This window comes from Trachurus trachurus (genome assembly GCF_905171665.1).
Source record: "Trachurus trachurus genome assembly, chromosome: 4".
Taxonomy (NCBI): Eukaryota; Metazoa; Chordata; class Actinopteri; order Carangiformes; family Carangidae; genus Trachurus; species Trachurus trachurus.
In genome coordinates this window covers 9,135,189-9,156,375 of record NC_139898.1, presented here as the reverse complement: position 1 = coordinate 9,156,375, position 21,187 = coordinate 9,135,189, and the positions used below count along the sequence as shown (strand labels likewise).

At 40.6% G+C, this 21,187-nt stretch overlaps 1 protein-coding gene across 1 annotated transcript in view; it reads left to right on the top strand.

The window, feature by feature from the left end:
- Positions 1-21,187, top strand: part of oca2 (oculocutaneous albinism II) — a gene marked incomplete at both ends in the record, with an annotated part of 45,048 nt that overhangs the window by 1,549 nt on the left and 22,312 nt on the right. Inside the window, 14 exons of the mRNA XM_083970816.1 lie at positions 2,797-2,892; positions 4,129-4,326; positions 4,706-4,763; positions 4,919-4,991; positions 5,218-5,375; positions 5,479-5,561; positions 6,114-6,267; positions 8,235-8,306; positions 9,186-9,251; positions 10,085-10,141; positions 11,131-11,255; positions 12,932-13,070; positions 18,024-18,156; positions 20,571-20,718. Coding sequence (XP_083826942.1) covers positions 2,797-2,892; positions 4,129-4,326; positions 4,706-4,763; positions 4,919-4,991; positions 5,218-5,375; positions 5,479-5,561; positions 6,114-6,267; positions 8,235-8,306; positions 9,186-9,251; positions 10,085-10,141; positions 11,131-11,255; positions 12,932-13,070; positions 18,024-18,156; positions 20,571-20,718 — 1,560 coding nt within the window. The remainder of the gene's footprint in view (positions 1-2,796; positions 2,893-4,128; positions 4,327-4,705; positions 4,764-4,918; positions 4,992-5,217; positions 5,376-5,478; positions 5,562-6,113; positions 6,268-8,234; positions 8,307-9,185; positions 9,252-10,084; positions 10,142-11,130; positions 11,256-12,931; positions 13,071-18,023; positions 18,157-20,570; positions 20,719-21,187) is intronic.

The window sequence follows — 21,187 nt, the reverse complement described above, 5'->3', positions numbered from 1 at the left end:
TTGGTGTTGGCTCGTATCTGTTTCTCTTGCAAAACAAAGCTCACTGCCACTGAGGCTACCTGATTAAACAATGGAGAGGGAAAGATTATGCCACACCAAGCACTGATCCCAGACTTTGAGTTTGTCTATAAGGCTGCTCTAATCAATGCCTATATGCAAGATCAATGTTTTATATTGAAAGAGCTTTCAATGACTACTTGTATGTGTGTCACGAACACGTATTTTCCATCTGAGGCTGTTGCGCCACTAAAGGCTATTGATTGTCTTATAGGGTATTAGAGCTCATTGTTTTGGTTTCACCAGGTGGTTTCTGCTGTGAAGTCAGTTTAATGTTTTGTGTTCAAAGCCCTATGCTGACAGTCTACAGGTTTTACTCATGTGCTATCTGAGGGATTAGCCCTCATTCCCTCTTGTCACCGGGTTTTCAGGAATACTGAGACGACATCATAGTAACAAACGTGAGCCACAGCCACACGTGCAGAAGCATATTAACACAGGTCATAGTGGTCAAATCTTCCAGGGAATGTATGAACACATGTGGAAAACACTGAGCATTCACACACAGACAGACTTAAGTGTGGGTGTGTGGCTGTGGGTGTGTATCTCAGTCACTCAAGGGTCTGCTAAGCTCAAACCTGTGGTCGTGACGTCATTGGGATTAAACCGGAGACTTTTTTGCTTCATGAGTTCAGTCAAAGTTGCACATGACAGAGAGTGTACTACGCCTGGTTGGTGTGTGTCTTCTGCACGGTCTTGTCTGTTCCTTTATATCTGATTCAGTGACTTTTCTGTAGCCTACTTCTAGATTAACGCCTGAGTTTCTGCAGATAAAACGTAGAAAGACCCTTGGCACACACAAAGCAACTAGATGACCCTGCAGATCAAATAAATGATAGTAGACATGGCTTCAACAATTGAACAAAACATATTTTACATAAATGTTCACAAACAATTGAATACATTATTAAAACTGGTTAAAGGTAGTTAGAATAACAGATGGGAAATAACAGGTTCTCAAGTAAAACATGTTCCCACCTGTGTAATAAATGCTTTGAGGAAACACCACTGCTAAAAATCTGTCAAATCAACATGGTTGCATCTGATATGTTGACAATACTTTGCTCATACCTCAGTAGAAAGAAAACTGAAGTGGTGGTGGCCTTCAGGTTGTCTGTCTGGCATTGAAGGACCACGTTTTTAAAGGTCACTTGGAGAGAATGACTAAACCAATGTTTGTAATAAAGACTTGCAGCAGTGATTTGAAAATAGCTGAAAATAATTGGGGGCAATAAAGAAACACAATCTGCCTCAGAATTGGATATAGAGATTTTCTTGTAATGAGAATTTTCTTTTCACACACAGTTCAATTGTTGTATTTTGAGGTTAATATCTCTCTCAGTGGTTTACGAGCTTTTAGCTTTGCTCTGCCTTCACAGCCTGTAACTGTACAGCAAACAGACAATGTGGAAGACAAGCTGGTGTACAAAACAGAGAATTGAGCTGAATGAACATTTTTTTGTCTCAGAAAAAAGACTGAATATTTGGTTAGTGGTCAGATACCATGTATCTATCTACTGCATGAATATTTAAACTATGTGAACACCTTCCTAACACATTCACTTTATGCATTTAAAAGGTGTTATGTTGTGTCTAAGTGGCTGAAAAACAAAATCAAATTGTGTGTCCTGATGAGACCACTATGCGATTTCTTCCAATTTAAGCTTCAGTGTGTTTTCTGTCTGGGCTAAATATCCTTTTAAGACTCCTCTGTGAAGTGCAATATCCCTGCCAAGTCCCATCCAGACTAGGGGACAGGATCAGACTTGTGTCAGGGAAAGAAGAAGGGAGAAAACATTTGTAGACATGCAGTAAATCTCTTTATAGTTGTATAAGAGTATTGGAGAGGATTAAGGCGGCAATCTACTCCTTTATCCAACACCCTTTATACATCCACTGATTCAAAGCATCCTACTGCCGGCTGTTTGCAACATGTTTGGTAACGCCTGCCCGACTTATAAGATAACAGCAAAAACAACTGTCAGTGTCACATGAATTACTGAGTTATCACCTGTGAGAAAAGGATTAACTAAAAAATAGTGAAGATGCAACACAACTAGTTTCTTCACAAAACAATAATCAGACAGAATGTTTTTTAAAAATGTATTAGGCTTTATAAAGCAGAAATGAAAACAGCAGCAGTGTTGAGAAAATGCTCAGTGTGTTTAAGCACTCAACCCCTTCGTTAGGCAGAGAGCAAAAGCCCCTCAAGATTATAAGATTAGCCAAGGAAGGACCTTTCATTTTCGGAAAGTTCTCCATCTAACAGTTTTGGCTCACAGAGTTGGTACAACATTACATAACGATTCCTGGGACGTCTACTGTTGTCAGAGTAATTTAACATAGATGTGATGAAATGAATTTGTGATTTTTTAAAGGTAAAATATGTAAACAAACATTTTCCAAGAAGTGCCCCTTTAATGTGTGTGGGCTGTTGGTTGAGACCCTGCTGTGATGGTCCTGAGGACAGCAGCCTGCAGCCTCCTCAGGGACACAGGGCAGCAGCAGGGTGACAAAAGACACTTTAATGATCTCCTCAGGTGTCAAGTCACCAGCTGCTCACCCACCTTTCTGCCACCTGCAGGTTACAAAAGGTCTGCTAGGCTGTTTTGACTGGTGATTGACAGTTGGTAGACTATGTGCCAGCTGAGGGCCTCACCACTGAGGTCAGAGTTCATGTAAGTGAAGTGTTTTTATGTTTTGGTAACTCTCTGTACTCTCTGTTGTATTTTCTTCCAGACACAATTTCAGCGTAGTTAATATTCTGAGAGGAAAAACTAATTCAGCCAACCTATCAGAGAGGTCGCCTCTGCTGAGATTCTCTCAAGATGACAGGTGAGTAATTTCTCATGCTTTACATTATATCTGATATGGAGCCCCAATGGTCCAATATTCAATAAATAGGAGATAAAAATACTAGTAATCATTTTTCATTTTTTAGAGGTTTGGTTCTTTTTCTTTTTCGTTGTTGTACTTTTTGCCTTAAATTGATTGGATAGTTGAGAGCCAAATGGAGAAGCAGAGAGAGGGGAAATGACTTGCAGCAAAGGGCCACCAGATTTGGGGATTCAAATCAGGGCCGGCTCAAAGACTGTAGCCTATCGGGCGCCTGCTCAACCCACTGAGCTGTATGGCGTATTGGCGCCCCTTATTATGCTCATTTTATAAATGTTCCCATGAGGCCGTCTATAATTATTCCATACTGTCATTCAAAAAAAATAAAACATCTTTCGTCACCAGTCACCGCACACTCTCAGCTCACAGCAGACAGCATGCTATCAGCCTGTCTGATTAAACTAACACGCTAACAACCGCTACCAGTTAGCCTATGTTAGCAACAACAATGCAACTTCACTTAACTATAAACAGCTATTATGAAGCAATACACAGGACAATGTATCTTAGTATAACTAACCTGTAGCACAAAGCTACATGATACCAGATAACTAACTAGCACAGTTAGTTTATGATCTTTGATTAGCTTTATGTTAATGGTAGCATTGAGCTGTTTTATTTAGAGTTCACACATTTTAGTTTTTATCAGGATTCTTTTTTTCTAAGATGTCTATAACGCTGATCAGAGAAACAGTTTTTCTATTTCCTTGCAAATTTAAGTCTGTCTCTGTAGCAATGTCTGTGTCTGCTGTAGGCATCAGCGTAAAAGTAACTAGCCTCAGTTGGATGCACACACGCACGCACGCATGCACACTTTTTTTTGCAGGCCTAAATAGAGCTAGTTTGACAGACTGGCTCAGCACAGATAGAAGGTCAGCTGTTTTTCATTCAGGTTATCTAGTGTCGCCTGATGGGTGTAGGCCTATCCCTTATTTTCTGAAACAAGGAGCTTATGCATGTCATTTTTTATATTTAATATGAAGGACCTGCTTACATGCTTGCAGTGTCATTTAATGAAACGATTCAACTTATAACATCAGTGTACATCTATTACATTTTGCTCAGTATTTTTAATTTAAGAGCTCACATCACAGCTGGTGTCCTTAATTCCAGTGTCTTGTTTCTGTCACAAACTATAGTGGTTGATGTCGATTGACAATGATTATTCAATTCCAGTATAACCTACATGACCCTACACGACCCAAGCTTTGCTGGAGGAGAGGAGCCCTGGGACAACAGTGCCCTGGACCTGGAGAGGAGGTATCGACTGGGCAGTGAGGTCACCAGCCTTTCCCTGTCCCGCTCCAGCTCCACAGAGAAGAATGACCCTCTGGACAACCTCAACCTCAACTTCAGACTCACCAGTAGTATCAAGTAAGAGAGGCTACAAGTTCCCAGGAGAGGAGCAGACTGATAGATTTTTTATGCTGGCAGTTTCCACCCTGTTTCCTTCCTTTTAACCACTTTTCATAAAAACATGTCTGCTCAAGACTCCTCCTATGTGAGTGTGGTGGTTCAAGAGTGATTTTACCTTTCTAAAGTTTTTATTTGAATATGTATGAAAGGCTTACAAGAAGTAAAATTATACAGTATTGAAGATTTTTTTTTCTTTTTTTTTTTTTACAAAAGTCTGGAGAAAATGCACATAGAGTGATGATTCAGACCACCTTCAAATGTAGGTCAACTAGTGTTCAGCGTACTACTGTCATACTGAATGCTGATCTATTTATATTCTACTTATCTTGTTTTGCAGATGCTGCTTCAAAGTCTCCAAAATTGCCACCATCTTCGCTATTGTTGTCCTGTGCAGTGTAAGTAGGACCTACCATATTATAGCACTGCTACATCCAACTCTGACAGCTTACCTTTCTACATAGTAGAGTACACATTTGCTGTATATTTTTATTCTACTTTTTTCAGACTCATATGTTGAATGTCTAATATGCTCAATGTGTTCTGCTTTCAGCTGTTCTTCAGCATGTATCCAGATCGGGACAACCCTTGGAGGATGTTGGCAGTCTCCCCCACAGACAGTTTCTGTATCCTTACTGCATTATTCTTGATGAACATTTGTAGCCTACTTCAGGTGATGTCATGAAGTTAGACACAAAAAGGTGTGCTGCAGGAGGAGCAACAGGTGTTTACTCAACACAGTCAAGACCAACATGACTACAAGAGCATACTGAGATAGAAAGGCAGAGGAAAATCAAGGGTCTTGTTCTGTCAACATATCTACATTTTCTCTTGACCATCCGTGTCCCTCAGCATTGAACCTGTCAGACTTTAGAGACAACGCCTTGCTGAGGCTTCAGGTGGGAGGACCTTTCGCAGGAGGGATGATCGACCTCGACACCCAGGAGTACATCCTGATCCAGGTGGAGCAGACTGAACAGCTGGGACAACGGAGGAGGAGGACTCAGCAGGTGAGAGCATCAGTGTGATAACTTCTGCTTCTTTGCAGAATCATGTGTGAAGTGTTGGTCTGTGAAAGACTAACTCATGTACTATTGTGCTGTGTGTGAACAGGTGATTCATAATTGGACCATTCCTCTACATGGTGAACGAAGTGACCAGATACTGGTGACAAAAACTTTCGAGATGGTCAGCAGGTACTCAGAACGCTGTATTATATATTCATTTAGGCAGCTTCTTTGAACTGTATGAAATCATTAGGAAGGATGAGGGACTTGGAGAAGGTGAAGATTATTACTGTAATTCTTAGTTTTGCTGGTAGACAGGAAGTCAGACTTCTTTTAAAAAGGAGAATAAAGGGAAAGCCTTTTATTTTTTCTCACTTCAAACTTAAATCCTCTTTGTCCACAGTGTTTTGAACTAAATAATAACTTATTGTAATATGATTAACATTTACCGCTGGTGAGCAGTCATTGGCTTTACAAATATTGGGCAAATTGATTGACAGTTCCCACACCAAATAAAATGAACTAAGAGGGCAAAGGTGCTATAATTCTTCAAATTCAATGTTTTGCAGCAGGTGAATTTTGGTGCTTAATGTCTTATCTTGCTCCATTATTGTTGATTGTAGTGTTAATTATAGTTTTATTCTAACGAGACAGACCTCAGACTTTCTTTTAAGGGGATTTGCATGCATCATCAAAGACAAAAATCCAAATCTGTTTTCTCCTGTTTCCTCCCCTGCACAGTGACCCCGTCGTCATCACGATTCAGGCCTTCCTGCAGGATAATGAAGTGGTGCCGCTCTCCATGACTCACCAGTCACTCTTCGTCAGTGTGGAGACACAGGTGGCCATTGCTGGAATGATCCTGGCTGGGGTCTATGTTCTCATCATCTTTGAGGTAATGGTCCGTGATGCTCGAGCTTTGCTGCGGACGATGAACATTTGTATTCAATTTCTCCTGCACAGTGGGGAATGTGCAACACGACTGAATACAGAACTCAGAAGTCCAGTGGTTATGCGAATTCCGGCTCACTGACACACTTTCATAACAGACTGGTACACTTGAGTCAATGAGCCATTGTTCATGTTATTAATTATTACACATGTGACCATGACAAGCCAAAATAAATGTGGTACACTTCAAAAGTCAACACATTTTTGTATGACTTTTTAAAAAGCTAGTGTTACAGGCTATTGTAGGCTATTAGAGAACAACACCACTGTCAAACTTCAACTTGTATCTTAATTTAATCCTTACCTCTTCTGCAAAAATGTTTCCTCTTACAAAGTCATGACAAAATAGTTTGTGAGAGTACAAGTACACTACTAAGTATAACTGCAATGAGCTGCTAAAGGTGGACTTGTGAGTAGTTTTTGTTTCAGCCTCTCCCACTCTAGCACGGCACATACTACACATCTGTAATTTTCATTTATTCCAGTCAGTGTTTGGTTTTGATTAGACAAATTAATCTCCCTAAACTGTGTTGGCCGGGGTCAACACTATGATTTCAAAGTCAAACAGTGAGAGATGACATCTCCACTGCCATTTGACGGGTCTGTTTGCAGAGGCTGTAATTGAAAATGAGGGATTGACATGACAGTAGGAGACCATACAGACCATATGGTTATTCAGACAGCAGCATGTCACCTGACCTCTGTCTCTTCTCTTCCTGTCAGTGTCTAAATTCTCTTCAGATTAGATTTATTGTGCACAATTAAACTTTAGGCTGAGAACCCGACACAAAACTTCTAATGAGTGAGCGCCTACTCTTTTTCTTGCTTTAAGATGTTGTGATTTTCTGTTTTTTTTTTTTAGAAAGGAATCTGTCAGGGTGCTAGTAATTGGGCAACAATTTTCTTATTCTAATGGGTATTTCAGTGAAATGTTGTCAGAGGGGTCTGAGGTAAAGTATTTTGTCATTCTTGACAAAGGCTGTGGTAAAAAAAAAAGAAGAAAAAACCCAAAACCCGACAATGCCTCTGTTCCCTCCGACACAGTCAGGTTTATTATATAAAGTGTGCAGACTGTGTGGACTGTTACTTATCTTGGGTGAGGAGACTCACTTAGTGTTGGGTTGTTCAGATTAATATTAAAGGTTATTATGTATTACTGACTGATATTATGCAGAATGACCCTGCCCATAAAACTACTTAATAATGTGAATGACATGGAATTAGTTTTATAATTAGTTTTAATCATTATGATACTTCAGGTGCAGATACCTGTTTTTGCATTAGGCTCAGTATTTGCCAATATACATAAAGTGAGCTGCTTTCCTGCAATTTATTGTGAAGGCATAAATGTCAGAAGAGCAGGTCTGCTCTCTGACAACCCATTCATGCTTATCACAGGCCTCAATTTTTAATAATGGGATGCGTCCTACATGAGAGATGGAGCCTGATGGAGGAGAGTTTCTGTAACATCTCCTTGAAGCTGTGTGCTTATTGATACTTGATACAAATAAAAGTGACATCGTCATAGACCTAGTGGAGCACAATGCCTCAACAAGATTTACCTGATGCATCTTTTCATTTATGTACATCTGCTCTATTTTGTATTTTTTGAGAATGCCTCTGAAATTACAAGTTGCAGTTTTTGATTAAAAACGAAACGGTTTAATGCAAAAGTAAATTAATTACATCACACTGGAAAATCACAATAAACAGGTTAAAAAAAGGCAGCAATAATTATTAAGTTATTTAATTAAAGTGACTTTCCCAAAGAAATGAAGTCATTACAATAGCTTGTAAAAACATGCATATGTGTGTGTATGTGAGTGAAATATGGTGAAACCTGAATCTTAAAAAAAAAAAAAAAAAAAAAAAAAAAAAAAGTATCTCTGTTCTTCCTCTAATTTGTTTCAGATTGTGCACCGCACTCTGGCTGCCATGTTGGGATCTCTAGCAGCCTTAGCTGCTCTGGCTGTCATCGGTGATGTAAGTCTCTCTTTCTCTCCCAATTTAGTAATTTGTATAAATAGAGACAAAAAGTTATTCCTGGAAATTCTGTATCTACATAACATATTTATCAACTCATAATACAGTATGAGCTGATAAACAACTTAAAATCAGTAGAAAATTGACTTTCCTTACAGCTGTAAATTAACCTACTAATCTAGCTGCTGACAATCTAACCGCCCAAGTAAGTATTAACAGTAGATGAAAATAAGTAAATATCTTTTCTTTGGCTTTACTATCTATTTTCTTTGAATACATCTTTTTTACTATTCAATAGTGTCATGCCCTGTTTCCTGCAAATTAATTCACAGCCAAGTTTTAAGAAAATGGCTGTCTGGAAAGATACTGAGAATGCTACTTAAATTACATTCATAATGTATTGAAATAAAAATAAAGTGTTAATGACATTTGCATAATGCTTGGTTCAAAAGTCATAGTAAAATATCACGACAGGAATAGTTTTCTACCCCAGGTGTAATTAATAACACTAATTGTCCCAGTCTGCTGGTACTGGGACACTTCAGTGGAGTGGAGCCATCGTTTGTGTTATTGGTTGCACCTGTGCTTTTCCTGCAAATACAAGTCAAAATGTCATCTGTGGAAAAAGAACAACAGCATCCAAAGGCAGGATCTGGGCCAGAGAGGAGTTATGGCAGCGGCCAAATATATTCACAACAAATGTATAATTAAAACTGGGCAGAAAGTTTGTTTTTGTACTTCAAGTTACATTTTGCCTGGTCTCACCTAATGTTTTATGTATGTGACTCTATTTTATTGACTCCTGACTTTTTCTTTTTGCTTCTAAATTCCTGTCACATTGTGTAAAATGTTAATTTCTTCCTTTGTTTCCCCCTCCAGCGACCCAGTCTGGTTACTGTGGTAGAGTGGATCGATTATGAGACATTGGCACTTCTCTTTGGCATGGTGAGGCTCATAACTCAAGAGATGCTGTTTGTATATTAATTCACTCAACAATCATATTTGGGGACAGTGTAGTTTCCAAGAGGTATTTAATATTTCTGGAAGTTTTTTTTTCTACTCATGCTACCTGCTGACAGTGTAGGCCACTTCTACAGGGGCATGGGAAATTGACAACATAAAATGCTGTCTCCATAGTAACAAGTTGTCCAGCTCCTGTCCAGTTTGGCAGAAAATAGAGTAGTAGCTACATCGTTTTGAAAGCCTTGTATAAAGGCTGAAACCAAACTGAATTTGAATTATCTTAGCTTAATAGCAGAGATCCATAACAAGATAAGATCAGAATATTAAACAAAAGATTCGTCATTATTCACACAGACTGAGGGCAATTCTGCTGGATCAGTGATACATTTCATGTTGTTGCATGACCACAGATGGTACTGTGGCTTTATTTTGAAAAACTCCACTCACTGAGAAATGCATGTAATTGTGCCAATTGCCAAATATAGCAAAGAACAAACACGGTAGTAAGAAATAAATAAAACTATCACAAATTTAAAGCAAGTCATTGTTTATAAATGTAAGATATTACAGATTTACACAATTCTACACACATTTCTTTTTGCAACAGTTCATTGTCTCTGGTAATTATTGAATATTAAATCAGTTTCAGATTTCAGGCTGTTGCACCTGCACTCACATAGTAACCGGCATGACAATAATATAATTATAGCATTGGAAATATCGCTCTTACTGACCACCGTCCTTACCTGGGCACCTGGTGACGTGTAATCTTGTTACATAATGGAAAATGTGCTTCTTTCTCCTGTTTGTTACAGATGGTGTTGGTGGCCATTTTTTCAGAGACCGGCTTCTTTGATTATTGTGCTGTGAAGGTGAGTTGGATGGATGTATTATGATATTGATGATTCAACCACTAACATAGAACATGAGTATGACTGTAGGTATTACCTCCTGCAGTTCCTGTGGGATATTGAGTGAGAAATCTATGTAAATGTCTGCGTAGCCTACTGGTATTTTGAAGTCGTGTGGATCATTCTATTTCTGAAATGATAACCAACCAACTACACAACATTGTCATACACATACAGAAATGGCTGTGTTTTGTTGGAAAACACAGAAAACTATGTCAATAATGACTAATGAAATAGAAATTTGTTCTTTTTTCATTGTGAAAGATGATTTTTCTCTCATCCAACACAATCCCACGGACATAATTGTGTAAGCTCATGCCTGTAAAGGTAATTTGGTTGAGCTGGATTTGCAGCTCTGCTACATTGTGAATCTACAAACGATAAAGAATTGAGCATTCTCCAAATCTTCTCACTCTCACTCTTCAGTAGCAGATAAAAGCTTCATCTTCTCTGAACAAGGTCAAGGTTTCCTGCCACCAGAAGCACAGCTCCGGGATGATCAGGTTTAATCCTGAATTGTCTTTGCCTTTCAGGTACACAGGCACTCAGATGGGGAGAACAGGGAGATCATGCAGGCTCATGAATTTTAAGTGTGAGCTGGACAAGGGCAGGCACTTCAAATTAAAATACCTTTCTTAGCCACTCTCATGGGGTTAAGACTGGTATATATTATATGGCTATTTTGGGAATTCAAATTTACTCCTTCCTGTAGTACTACTACTCATGATAGAAACCCTGCATTCAGGTACTCATTTCTGCTTTCATTATGTCATTCTTGATGTGCTGAAAGCTAGAGGCTCATCCTCACTGTTAACTCACTCCCTGCTATGACTCACTTGCTTTTCTTGCAGCACTTGCACTGGGAGAACATCAATATGTCCTTTTAATGGGTTTAATGTGTTTCCATACTGGTTCATCACCATATTATGTGTGTGTGTGTCTCTCTGCAGGCTTACCAGCTATCCAGAGGAAGAGTGTGGCCTATGATCATCATCCTCTGTCTCATTGCTGCCATTCTTTCTGCTTTTCTGGACAATGTGACCACTATGATGCTCTTCACCCCCGTCACCATTAGGTAGTTTTTTTATTTAGAGCTTAACACCTATTCATTATCTGGTCCTACTCATCCACGCTCACAGAGAGCGAGAGGCAAAGCACATTGTAAAGAGGGACACCTGTTCACAGTTATGTATGTACTGTAGTTTACTCATCGGCAACTAGGCATCTAGTAAATAGGTAGAATTTGTTATTAGACATTCAATATTTGTACAAATACATCAGAGAAAAAGTTTGAAATTTTCAGTAATGAAGCAGCTGCTGATTGAATTAATCTGCCTTCTTAGAGAGAGAGTTGTGGGAATATTTATTCATGCATGAATAGTAAATGTGAGGATACCACAAGCAGTTTGTTAGCTTAGACTGGAGACAAGGGGTGAAATGGTGAATGAATGTATTTGGCCTTTTGGACAGATTTTACAAAAACAGATGTTGGATCTCAGTAGCATTGGTCAAAGCCACGCTAGCTCTTTCCTCCTGGCTCCAGTCTTTGTGCTAAGCTAAGTGTAATGACCCTTTTCAGAAAATACCAAGGGAACATACAGAGCAGAAGCCCCGAAGGTTACTCTAACAAACTACAACAACAAAGAAAAGAAAAAGAGGTGGTTGAGGCACATAGCAAATGTAGCAGGAGTTGGTGGTCTTTATTATCAGAGTAACACAACAAAATGCAGCAAAGAGCTAACACAAGGAAGGAAAGCGAGAAATGTCAGGGTCCACAAGGCCAAAATAACAAACAGAATGCTCTATACCGTCCAGGTAAAAAGCACAGGTAACCTATAAGTATAGAGTCAAACAAAAAGACAAGCTCTAACCTCCCCGACTGTCCACAAAACATGAGGAAACAGGATAAAAGAAACTGAGAATCCCTACAAAGCTTTCCCTGCATCAATAAAATTGTTTGCACAACAGAAACACACAGTCAGTCCACAAGGACAAGAAAGAATCCTAATCACAAGGCTGAAGCAACAACACAATAGATTCATGGGCAGCTGTGTGACTACCAGTTGTGGGAGGCTGATGTAGATGTCCAGCTGACAGCGATCTGGCACGAGCTCCAAGGATTGACTTAGATACAACAAATAGATTTCAGATGGACGGTGCACAAAGCTGTTTAGTTTTTGATCTATTTTTAGCCACACTGTCATATGATGAATTCTGGGTAAATTAATTGTTCGACTCCGAGAAAGATAACCTGCATCTTTGGTGTTCTTTTAAACAGTTACATCAGTCGATAGACAAACCCACATCCCATCCCTATGGACAGAAAGACCACACAGGAGTTATAATTTACTGCAGTGCAGTGTCTTACATATCACCTTTAAGTGTGCCACACACCTCTGTCCCCTCCTTCACTGCTGGTGTCTCTATTTCCAGCCATTGATATCAACCTGTGCTCTGCACCACTATTAAGCTCTCAACATTGCTTGGGCTGCCAGTGGGTCATAATATAGCTAAAATTTGGACTTGGCTGAAATTAGACACCTGATGCACAACAACGCATCTGGGGAAAAGTGCGCCCTAATTTGTTCCCATGCCAGCAGGGTGGATGTCCTATAGAGCCACAGTGTTAAAGGACCAATGCTTTTTGTCTTTCAACATCCTCTTTTTTTTCATATTCCTACATTTATTTCTCCCACCCGTTGCAATCTAATCGGGGCTAAAGGGCTTTTCTGTCTCTATCTGATTTTGCAGGTTGTGTGAGGTGCTTAATCTAGACCCTAGACATGTCCTGATTGCAGAAGTAATCTTCACCAACATCGGCGGGGCCGCCACAGCTGTCGGAGATCCACCCAATGTGATTATAGTATCAAATCAGGACCTGCGCAAAGAGGTAGGCACTTTCACAGCTTTCCGCCTAAACATACAGTAATATACTATAACAGATCACCGTGGTGTAATCTGACACATGAACCAGAAGCTTAGCTAGACAAACATTATGCTCCAATCTGACCTGTGTGTAACAGAGAATAATAATAGTAAGGTGGAAAGTGCTGTTTGATCTGCACAGAAGAACGGTAAAGTCACCTGAAACTGATTCAGTCTCAAGATCTCACAAGTGCGTGTTGAAATTTGAGCCACTTTCACCTTTTCGCCTTTAGTGCTTTCTTTGTTTATCTTTTTTTGTGTAATCAACTCAGAAACAGCCACAAAGGCCACTGTGTGGATCAAAAGATAAATTATCAAGACTTTTCCTCATGAGTTATTGTGTTTGTATTGATTAACTTTACCCTTGTTCTCTGGCAAGTGAAGGATTCTCTGCCAGAAAAAGTAATCAAATACAAACATACACGATATCACTTCAGTATATCACTAAACTGCCAAGACTCCACTGTCCCCTCCAACTGTGACCCTGTATATTTTATACTGGGACTAAATGCACAGCCTTTGCAGTGATGGCAGTTATTATTCCTAACTCTGCTGCTACAAATAACAACTGCAGTGCCACTTTACATCTCCACTGAAGAATATTTTGATATTAACGTTACATCAAATGACTCCCTGTGATTTTGACAGGCGCTCTGATGCTGCCAGTTCCTCTCAGATTCAACACGCAGCTCTGCAGCTTCATGCAGCTTTCAGTGGCACTCAGCTCATAGTTTTGGCTTGTTTGTCTTATTTTACATTTGACAGGTGGCAACAAAGAGGAAGGGGAGCTCCAGGATGCTATGTGCTGCTGGTTGTGGTAGTTGCTTACCAACATTTCAGTCACAAAGTTTGATATGAAATATCAAACTAGACTCTGTCTTGTAACGTTCCATTATTATCTCATAGTGTGGTGAATGTGCAGGTCACAACTTGTCCACGAGTTGTTGGATTGTGTATTTGATGAGTTTGATGAGGGAAACCAAGAAATCCTATGAGCCTCCGTAAAATACCTTGCACCAACAATTAAAGGTAACAAACCTATTATGGCAATAAGCCAATTTGCCAAAATGTTGAACTATCCCTTTAAGTCTAAAAGTCTAGTGGATTAAAGTGTCACTGAGCCTTAGGACTGGAGCAGGTACGAACAATTTAATTTAACACACAGCCTGTTGGTTCTTGAAGGTTGGAAACCTGTTAGATAATAACTTTTTGACTGCCACTGAGTTGTTTTAGTCTGTTCACCCCCTAGTGGTCAAACTGAATTGAATCCACCTTTATTGCTCCAGCGATTAAAATGTGACAAGGTAGCGGTATCTGATATCTCAACCTAGTTTCAGTCTATCACAGCTTGTTGAAAAAAGTGACAGCTGCCTCTCTCTGGGTGTGTAGCAACAAGCTGTCTGTATGAGCCGAGGTCCCCGTGTCCCTGATGAAATCTCAGATGGCTGCCACATTCACTATTTTCAGATTCATCTGTTTGGTCATGACTTGTCGTTACAAGGACACCTCATGCTTCTGGCACTTTTTCATTTTAGTTTGCACAGTTGGTTGTGGAGGCACTAAAGAATTTTCCTGTCCAATTGTTAAGGTGAAGATCTGAGGCTTGAGTTTGGAGGTTTTCAGGTGACATTGTGTGTTCAGTGTCTAGTAATTGCATGCACTTGTTTCTCTCTTTGCTTGAGGTGATTTATTTTATATTCATTAAGAGGATTAGCTTAAATACACTGTGTAATAATACTGTACATCTTGTAAAGAAGGAATTGTATTTATTCACCTTTACCAGGAGCCTATTGATTTTAAGTGATATTAATACAGCAGGTGTACAGGTTGTCATCCCTGAGGATCAGGGAGGGGGTGAGGGGGTTCTTCTATATTCACATACGCTCTAACATTCATGACCTGTTATAACCTTTACTTTGCATAAACATTTGCTGTGCACATACAGGCATTTGTGTGTATGTTATGGATATGAACTGCAGATGAATGTAATCATCTGTGATTGCTGGGTTGTACACGTGTTATCTCTCTTTATACAATTGTGAGTCCTGATCCTTAATGCTGATGAATGGATGGAGATGAATGGAGATGTTGTGGTGAAACAAATTCATATTTTTGCTGCTGCCATCACAAATCACAGGAAGAGGAAAAATAAACTGCAACATACAGTACTTAACCAAATTCTACGCACAGTTGTCTTAACAGTTTTCTTAATCAAATGATTACAAGCTTGGACCTTCAATCATTTCACAATATTTTAATCATGACTGATATCGACATCATGGAGTCACACCGAGGAAACAGGAGCCCCGGTCTTTGGGTTTAGTCTGAACTTGTGAAGGAGACGGTATCCCTCCTGATGCAATACTGTGTGAAACCTGGTAATTGAGCCTGCAGCTCTTTTCCTGTGGTGGATGATGTGCATCACACTTCCAGACCTTTGTGACAGTCTTTGTCTTTGTGCCACCAGGCCGAAGGGTTGTATAGCAATGCTCCACACATACAGAGTTAATTCAGTAGGCCTCTGTATCAGTGACAGCCAGGGTCAGAGGTGGGTTGTTTTCGGGTTGTCTACCCCTCCGTTTGTCACGAACATTCATCTGGATTCAGGGCAGAACTGATTAGAGTTTGTGGATCAAAAGTCAAAGTTCATGGTCACGGCACCTCACTCACTGTTGAGATGAATACAGAATAATAGTAATGCCCTGAGGGGATTTCAATACTTCCCGCACAAACACTTAGTCGAACACAAACATGAACTGTTGAGATTTTTTGGGTGAAAAGTTCACTGTTATAAAACATGTTTTAACCATAACTCGCAAATTCATGCACTAAACATTTGACAAAAATAACATTTTATGTCCAAATAATTGATATATGAATTTTCTTATAATTACTCTGCATTTTATGATGCTCGTCTAACTGACTGAGATTGGGACTAGAATGGAAATGATTATGCTTTATTCTCATGATATTCAGGAAACAAGTTTTCTGTTATACATATTTTAGAAGAATAAAAACAGTTACAGTATAAGGAAAATTTACTGCATTACTCTGAGCAGCAGGTCGCCGTCTGAAAAGGGCATTGACTTGTAGGCTCGTCTCATAACCTTCACTCTTCTTATACTCAGAGGGGTGTAATGTTACATCACTAGACAACATGACATTTTCCCAGCTGCTTGATGTGGCATCTGCTCACTGTGTGTGACATTTTAGCCCTTGTGAGTGCAGCGGTATGTGGTCTCCTCCAGTGTACAGTAGGCTCCTATGGCCCGCTGTCCAGTTTGTCTTGGCTCCGTTTCCCCGGCGACTGAACCGCAGGGATGCAGACGAGCACAGATTCAGTCATGTCTGCCCTCTGATAAGGGCGGCTTGTATGTACACGCGTGGTTTGCTCGTCTGTTTGTTTGCATGCCTGCTTGTTTGTGACGAGCGGATTTTCGGGAGGAATCCAGAGATGGAAAGAGCGGCACAGCTGTGAAGTATGTGTTTAGAGAATGTGTTTTCTGATTCGTTGTGGTTAGGTGATTCTGCCACTCAGAGTGTCCTTGTCTTTGAGTTATCACAGAGCAAGGTAGCATGGCGGATGCCACCCTTTGTTATCTTTTCACTGAGGGACTCTGGTGGCTCTTCCTGCCAAGTGGATCTCCTCCAATCAGACAGAGGAGTCTTTGACATTGGCTCTGAAATACAGACACACCAGGGGCACAGCTTACAGCTGCAAACAGAGATACATTACAGCAGCAGACACACAGACTTGGACTCTTTAGCTCTTTGATTTGCTCTCTTGTGCCCTCCGACTGTTCCAGAGATGTGTTGGGCTGGGACACAGTCTTTTTGGCTCTCTTAAGCTAGACATGAGGCTTACACAGGAATTATGAAGATTTTAATTTACAGCAGGTTTGCATGAGCAGCTTGTCTCAGCCCACAAGAGTCTCCCTGAGGGTCACAGGAGACTGAGAGAGCAGGTCTCTGTGGAGGCGTGAATAAAAGAGGAGTCAGAGTTGTACTGTGTGACAAAATTAGATTGTTCCTTGCTTTAAAGCTGCTGCATAATAGATTACTATGTTTAAGATGTTGCAGACCTCCCATCGCGCTTTTTTTTTTCATACTGACTTTATACTTATACGTAATATTTCAGAAATATCATTATCTCTGTTATACCCTGGCTAATCCTCCAGGATGCTTCACTGGACCTCCCCTCCTCTGCTTTTATCTGAGACGCTTCTTGAAAATCTGAAATGCAAATCCTGCAGAGGTCACTATTAACCAGTTTTATCACTCAGTAACTGTAGTTTAATCTTCAAACGGTGCAAGTAAAGGGAAAAAAAGACAGTATGAATCACTCACAGCATCTTAATGGTTTTAAATTGGAGGATTTGTCATTTGTGAATGCTATGTGTTCTGTACATGATGTCGTATTGGACCACATTTCTGACAATGGATGAAAATTGTGCTCTTTATAAAAGATTTACTCTCCATTTTGAGAACAACCTCGGGCAGGGCTGCTGTTTCTTACTCATCCTCATGAGAGTGGTGGATCCGAGCAAACCTTGAAGATGCAATTATCTCTGTTCTTTTGTGCAACAACCAAATTATTTGCTCTTTTTATGGCATTTTCACAAGCACAAGAACGAACCTGTATTGATTGTAAGCCCACTTAATTCTACATCTCTGTTCTTTGCCCGATGTACAGAGCTGTAATTAGCTGAATTACTGCATTAGAGTCATGCTGACATACGGGCCAGAGGTTAAATGTACCTCCTTGGATCATTAGATTTTTTTCTCTCACACAAGACTTTGTAGCCCATAAAAACAACACAAATCAATCATTAATACCCTGGTAAATTAAATATTTGACCTGTCTGTATTTTAAAGACTGTTCAACAAGACTAACAGAATATCTTTGTGTCTTTTACAGGGGATTGACTTTGCCAGTTTCACCGGCTACATGTTTCTTGGAATATGTCTCGTCCTTTTCAGCTCATTTCCCTTGCTGCGGATGCTCTTCTGGAACAAGAAACTCTACAACAAAGAATCCATAGAGATCGTTGGTGAGTTCAAATTATATTTTCAAACTTGTCAAACAAATAATATTATCACAAAGACGCTGAAGTTTTGAAGTGGGGGTTGATCAAATGTGAAATGCAGAAGAATTGTAGCTGCAGCACAAACTTTAATCTGGTCGGAGTCATTATTTTTCAAGTGTATTAACACTTCATCTGTTCACACTAAACCTACTCACCTCCTGGGATGATGCATTGACCTCATAGAAGTGCAATTAACTCTGCATTAAGGCTTCAGCACTCAAACTCTGACATATGATATATAGAGCCCTCTGAATTGAAGACTTTGCCCCCCGTCTCAGGTCATTTCAGTGCTGTTTCATTTGCATTATCCTCATCAGATGACCCTGTCTTCTCTGATACTGCACCTCTGAATTATGCTGAGAGAGTTATTAAAAGAGAGGATCCCTCACAGTCATGATGTAATAGATAAGATATTTGCAGCAGCTTTTCGCTATTGTGGTCTGAGATGAGTTCACTGATGGACTAATTTAACATTGTGGACTGAGGTGGGGGGGGGGGGGGGGGGGGGGCACGGCACTTTCACCTTCTGCCTCTTTCAGCAGCTCTGTTCCCTCCAGTCTGGTGACTCAGCCAGTGTCCCAGACACCACATGGCTCATCTCAGAAAACCCCTTTTCCCTGATGTTCAGCTGATGGCTTTGTGGAGTTGGCAGAGAAAAAACAAATTCACTTGGCCAGAGAGCAGAGTAGGACCAGAACAGGACCTGATTCTTGGTTTTACTGCAGCCTCGTATGAATTATTTGGCTAATGTGGCACAACACTGTCTCTCCACTTACAAGTCGTTCCTTGGGTCCTTGATATCCCTAAATGTTCGTAAATTCAAGGGAAAAAACAAGGCCTCAAAATGTTTGGAATAGTTAGTGCACAAATGATTTTTTTGGGGGGGAAAATATATTGTTATATTGTTTAACTCAACATTTATGAATAGGCTGTAAGACAGCACAGATGAGAAGTGTCCACACATTCCAGCCTCCCTCTTTAATTGTTCTATATGTCCCATACATTGATTTATTTGTGGCGTCCTGCCACAACATCAACATCGAATGCCAAGTATTGATTTTCTATTTTCTTATTATTTCAAATGGGTAAAATCTTATATCATTGTAGAGCTATATGCAGCACATTGATTCTCTCAGCCCCCCCACACACACACACATAGGCACATTGACAGTGGCCCATCTGTCATAGTCGGACTGGCCTTCAGGAGCACCAGGAGAAATCCTGCTGCATCAGTGGGCCGCCAAAAAATCCATTAGGTCTTTTACCGTAGCGGTCCGTCTCTTTACAAACCCTGAGCCGGGCCTGGGCCCCCCCGCTGGCTGGTATTGGGCCTGGAAAGTACTTGGAAAGTCCTTGAATTTGATGTTAAAGAGATCCAAGAACACCTGATTGTCCATTAACAGGAAAGAAAGATAATTATTAGAAAGTAGAATCATTGAGAGTAAGGTCATTTTAAGAATAAAAAGAATAGGTTGCATTCAATTCTCCATCCCTGAATCTAGTGGCACAGCCATCTTTGCATATAAGACCCTGGGGATGTAGATAATAGCCAGACTAATACACAGGGATACCTGTGTGAAGTTGTAAACAATTCTTCCAGAATTCTTCCTCTTCTTATCAGTGTTTACTTCCACTACCACAGCACCCCCCCCCCCCCCCCCCCCTCTCTCTGGGAGAACCTCAGCAGGGGATCATTAAAATAGAGACCACCCCGGTCCCTCATCATCATCATCATCGTGCTGCTCCCGTTTAAGGCACGAGGAAGACTGACTATTGGGAGCTGTGTTGTCACACTGAGCTCCAGGCGGATTGAAGGAAGCCACTGCTGATCACCGTGGTGACCGTTCAATGTTGTCCCGGTAGCTCATCTGAAAATCCCACCCTGTGGAGTTTCCGCTCCTCCCGCCAGCCTGGCCTAGCGAGGGGATCATGCAGCTAAATCAGCTCAAAGCCCCTGCTACGATTGGTAATTGTGCAGATTCGCTTACAGGAATGTTTTTTCCTGTGCCAGTTAGATCCTATTAAGGTCACCTAGCAACCTTCCTGAAAAAAAAAAAGGATGGCACCTACTGATATCTACACAGGCGTCCAGCTCCCTCAGGCTGTATCTCTGCTTCAACATTGCCTGTTCCTGAGCTGGTCAGTCTGCTCATCGCCTGGCTGCATTAGTCCCTCTATGGGGGCTCACAGCATATTGACCGCAAACATCTTAATATCCTCACAGTCAGTCTCAGCTACAGGGGCTATTACCAAGCAAATCCCCCTCTATGATCATGATACTGTATGTAATGCTGTGGAGCGTGTCACCACAATGACTATAAGGTCCGTTAACAAAGCAGATGGCTTTCTCTCCTGCTCTGTGTGTCCCGTTCCTCCAGAACTCAAGCATGAGATCCTGGTTTGGAGGCAGACGGCTCAGCGCATTAACCCCGCCAGCCGAGAGGAGACAGCTGTGAAATGCCTCCTGATGCAAAAGGTCCTCAACCTGGAAAGTCTGCTCCGCAAGATGATGAAAACCTTCCAAAGGTTAAGAGAACATCACTGGAAAACAGAAAATATAACTGTCATCTCTGAGAAAGCTTTTATCACCTCTCACTGAAACAAGTTTCCTCTGCTGTTAACTTTTCTGCTGTTTTCACACTACAATCCCCCTCATTGTTGTTTAAAGGAGCATTATCGCAAATACAGCAGTAATAGCATAAAATAAGCTGAAATATGCTAAAGATGGGTCGGGGGGAGCCATAACTAAATTTACAAAAAAAATCGCCAACAGTATAGTGTCCGTGGGGCAAATGCAGCATTTGTCTTTGTTATGATCCAAGCCGGCCCGGCGCTTGCTGCGTTAAAATGCACTCGGAACTCGCAAATCCGACCTCCGAACCGGACAAATATGCAACAGTAAGTAATGTAGCAGTGTTAGGGTGCTCACAGTCACTGAATCGCTGGTAGAACACTTTGTCTCCACGTCCCTGTGTCTTTCTTTAGCTGTCCTCTC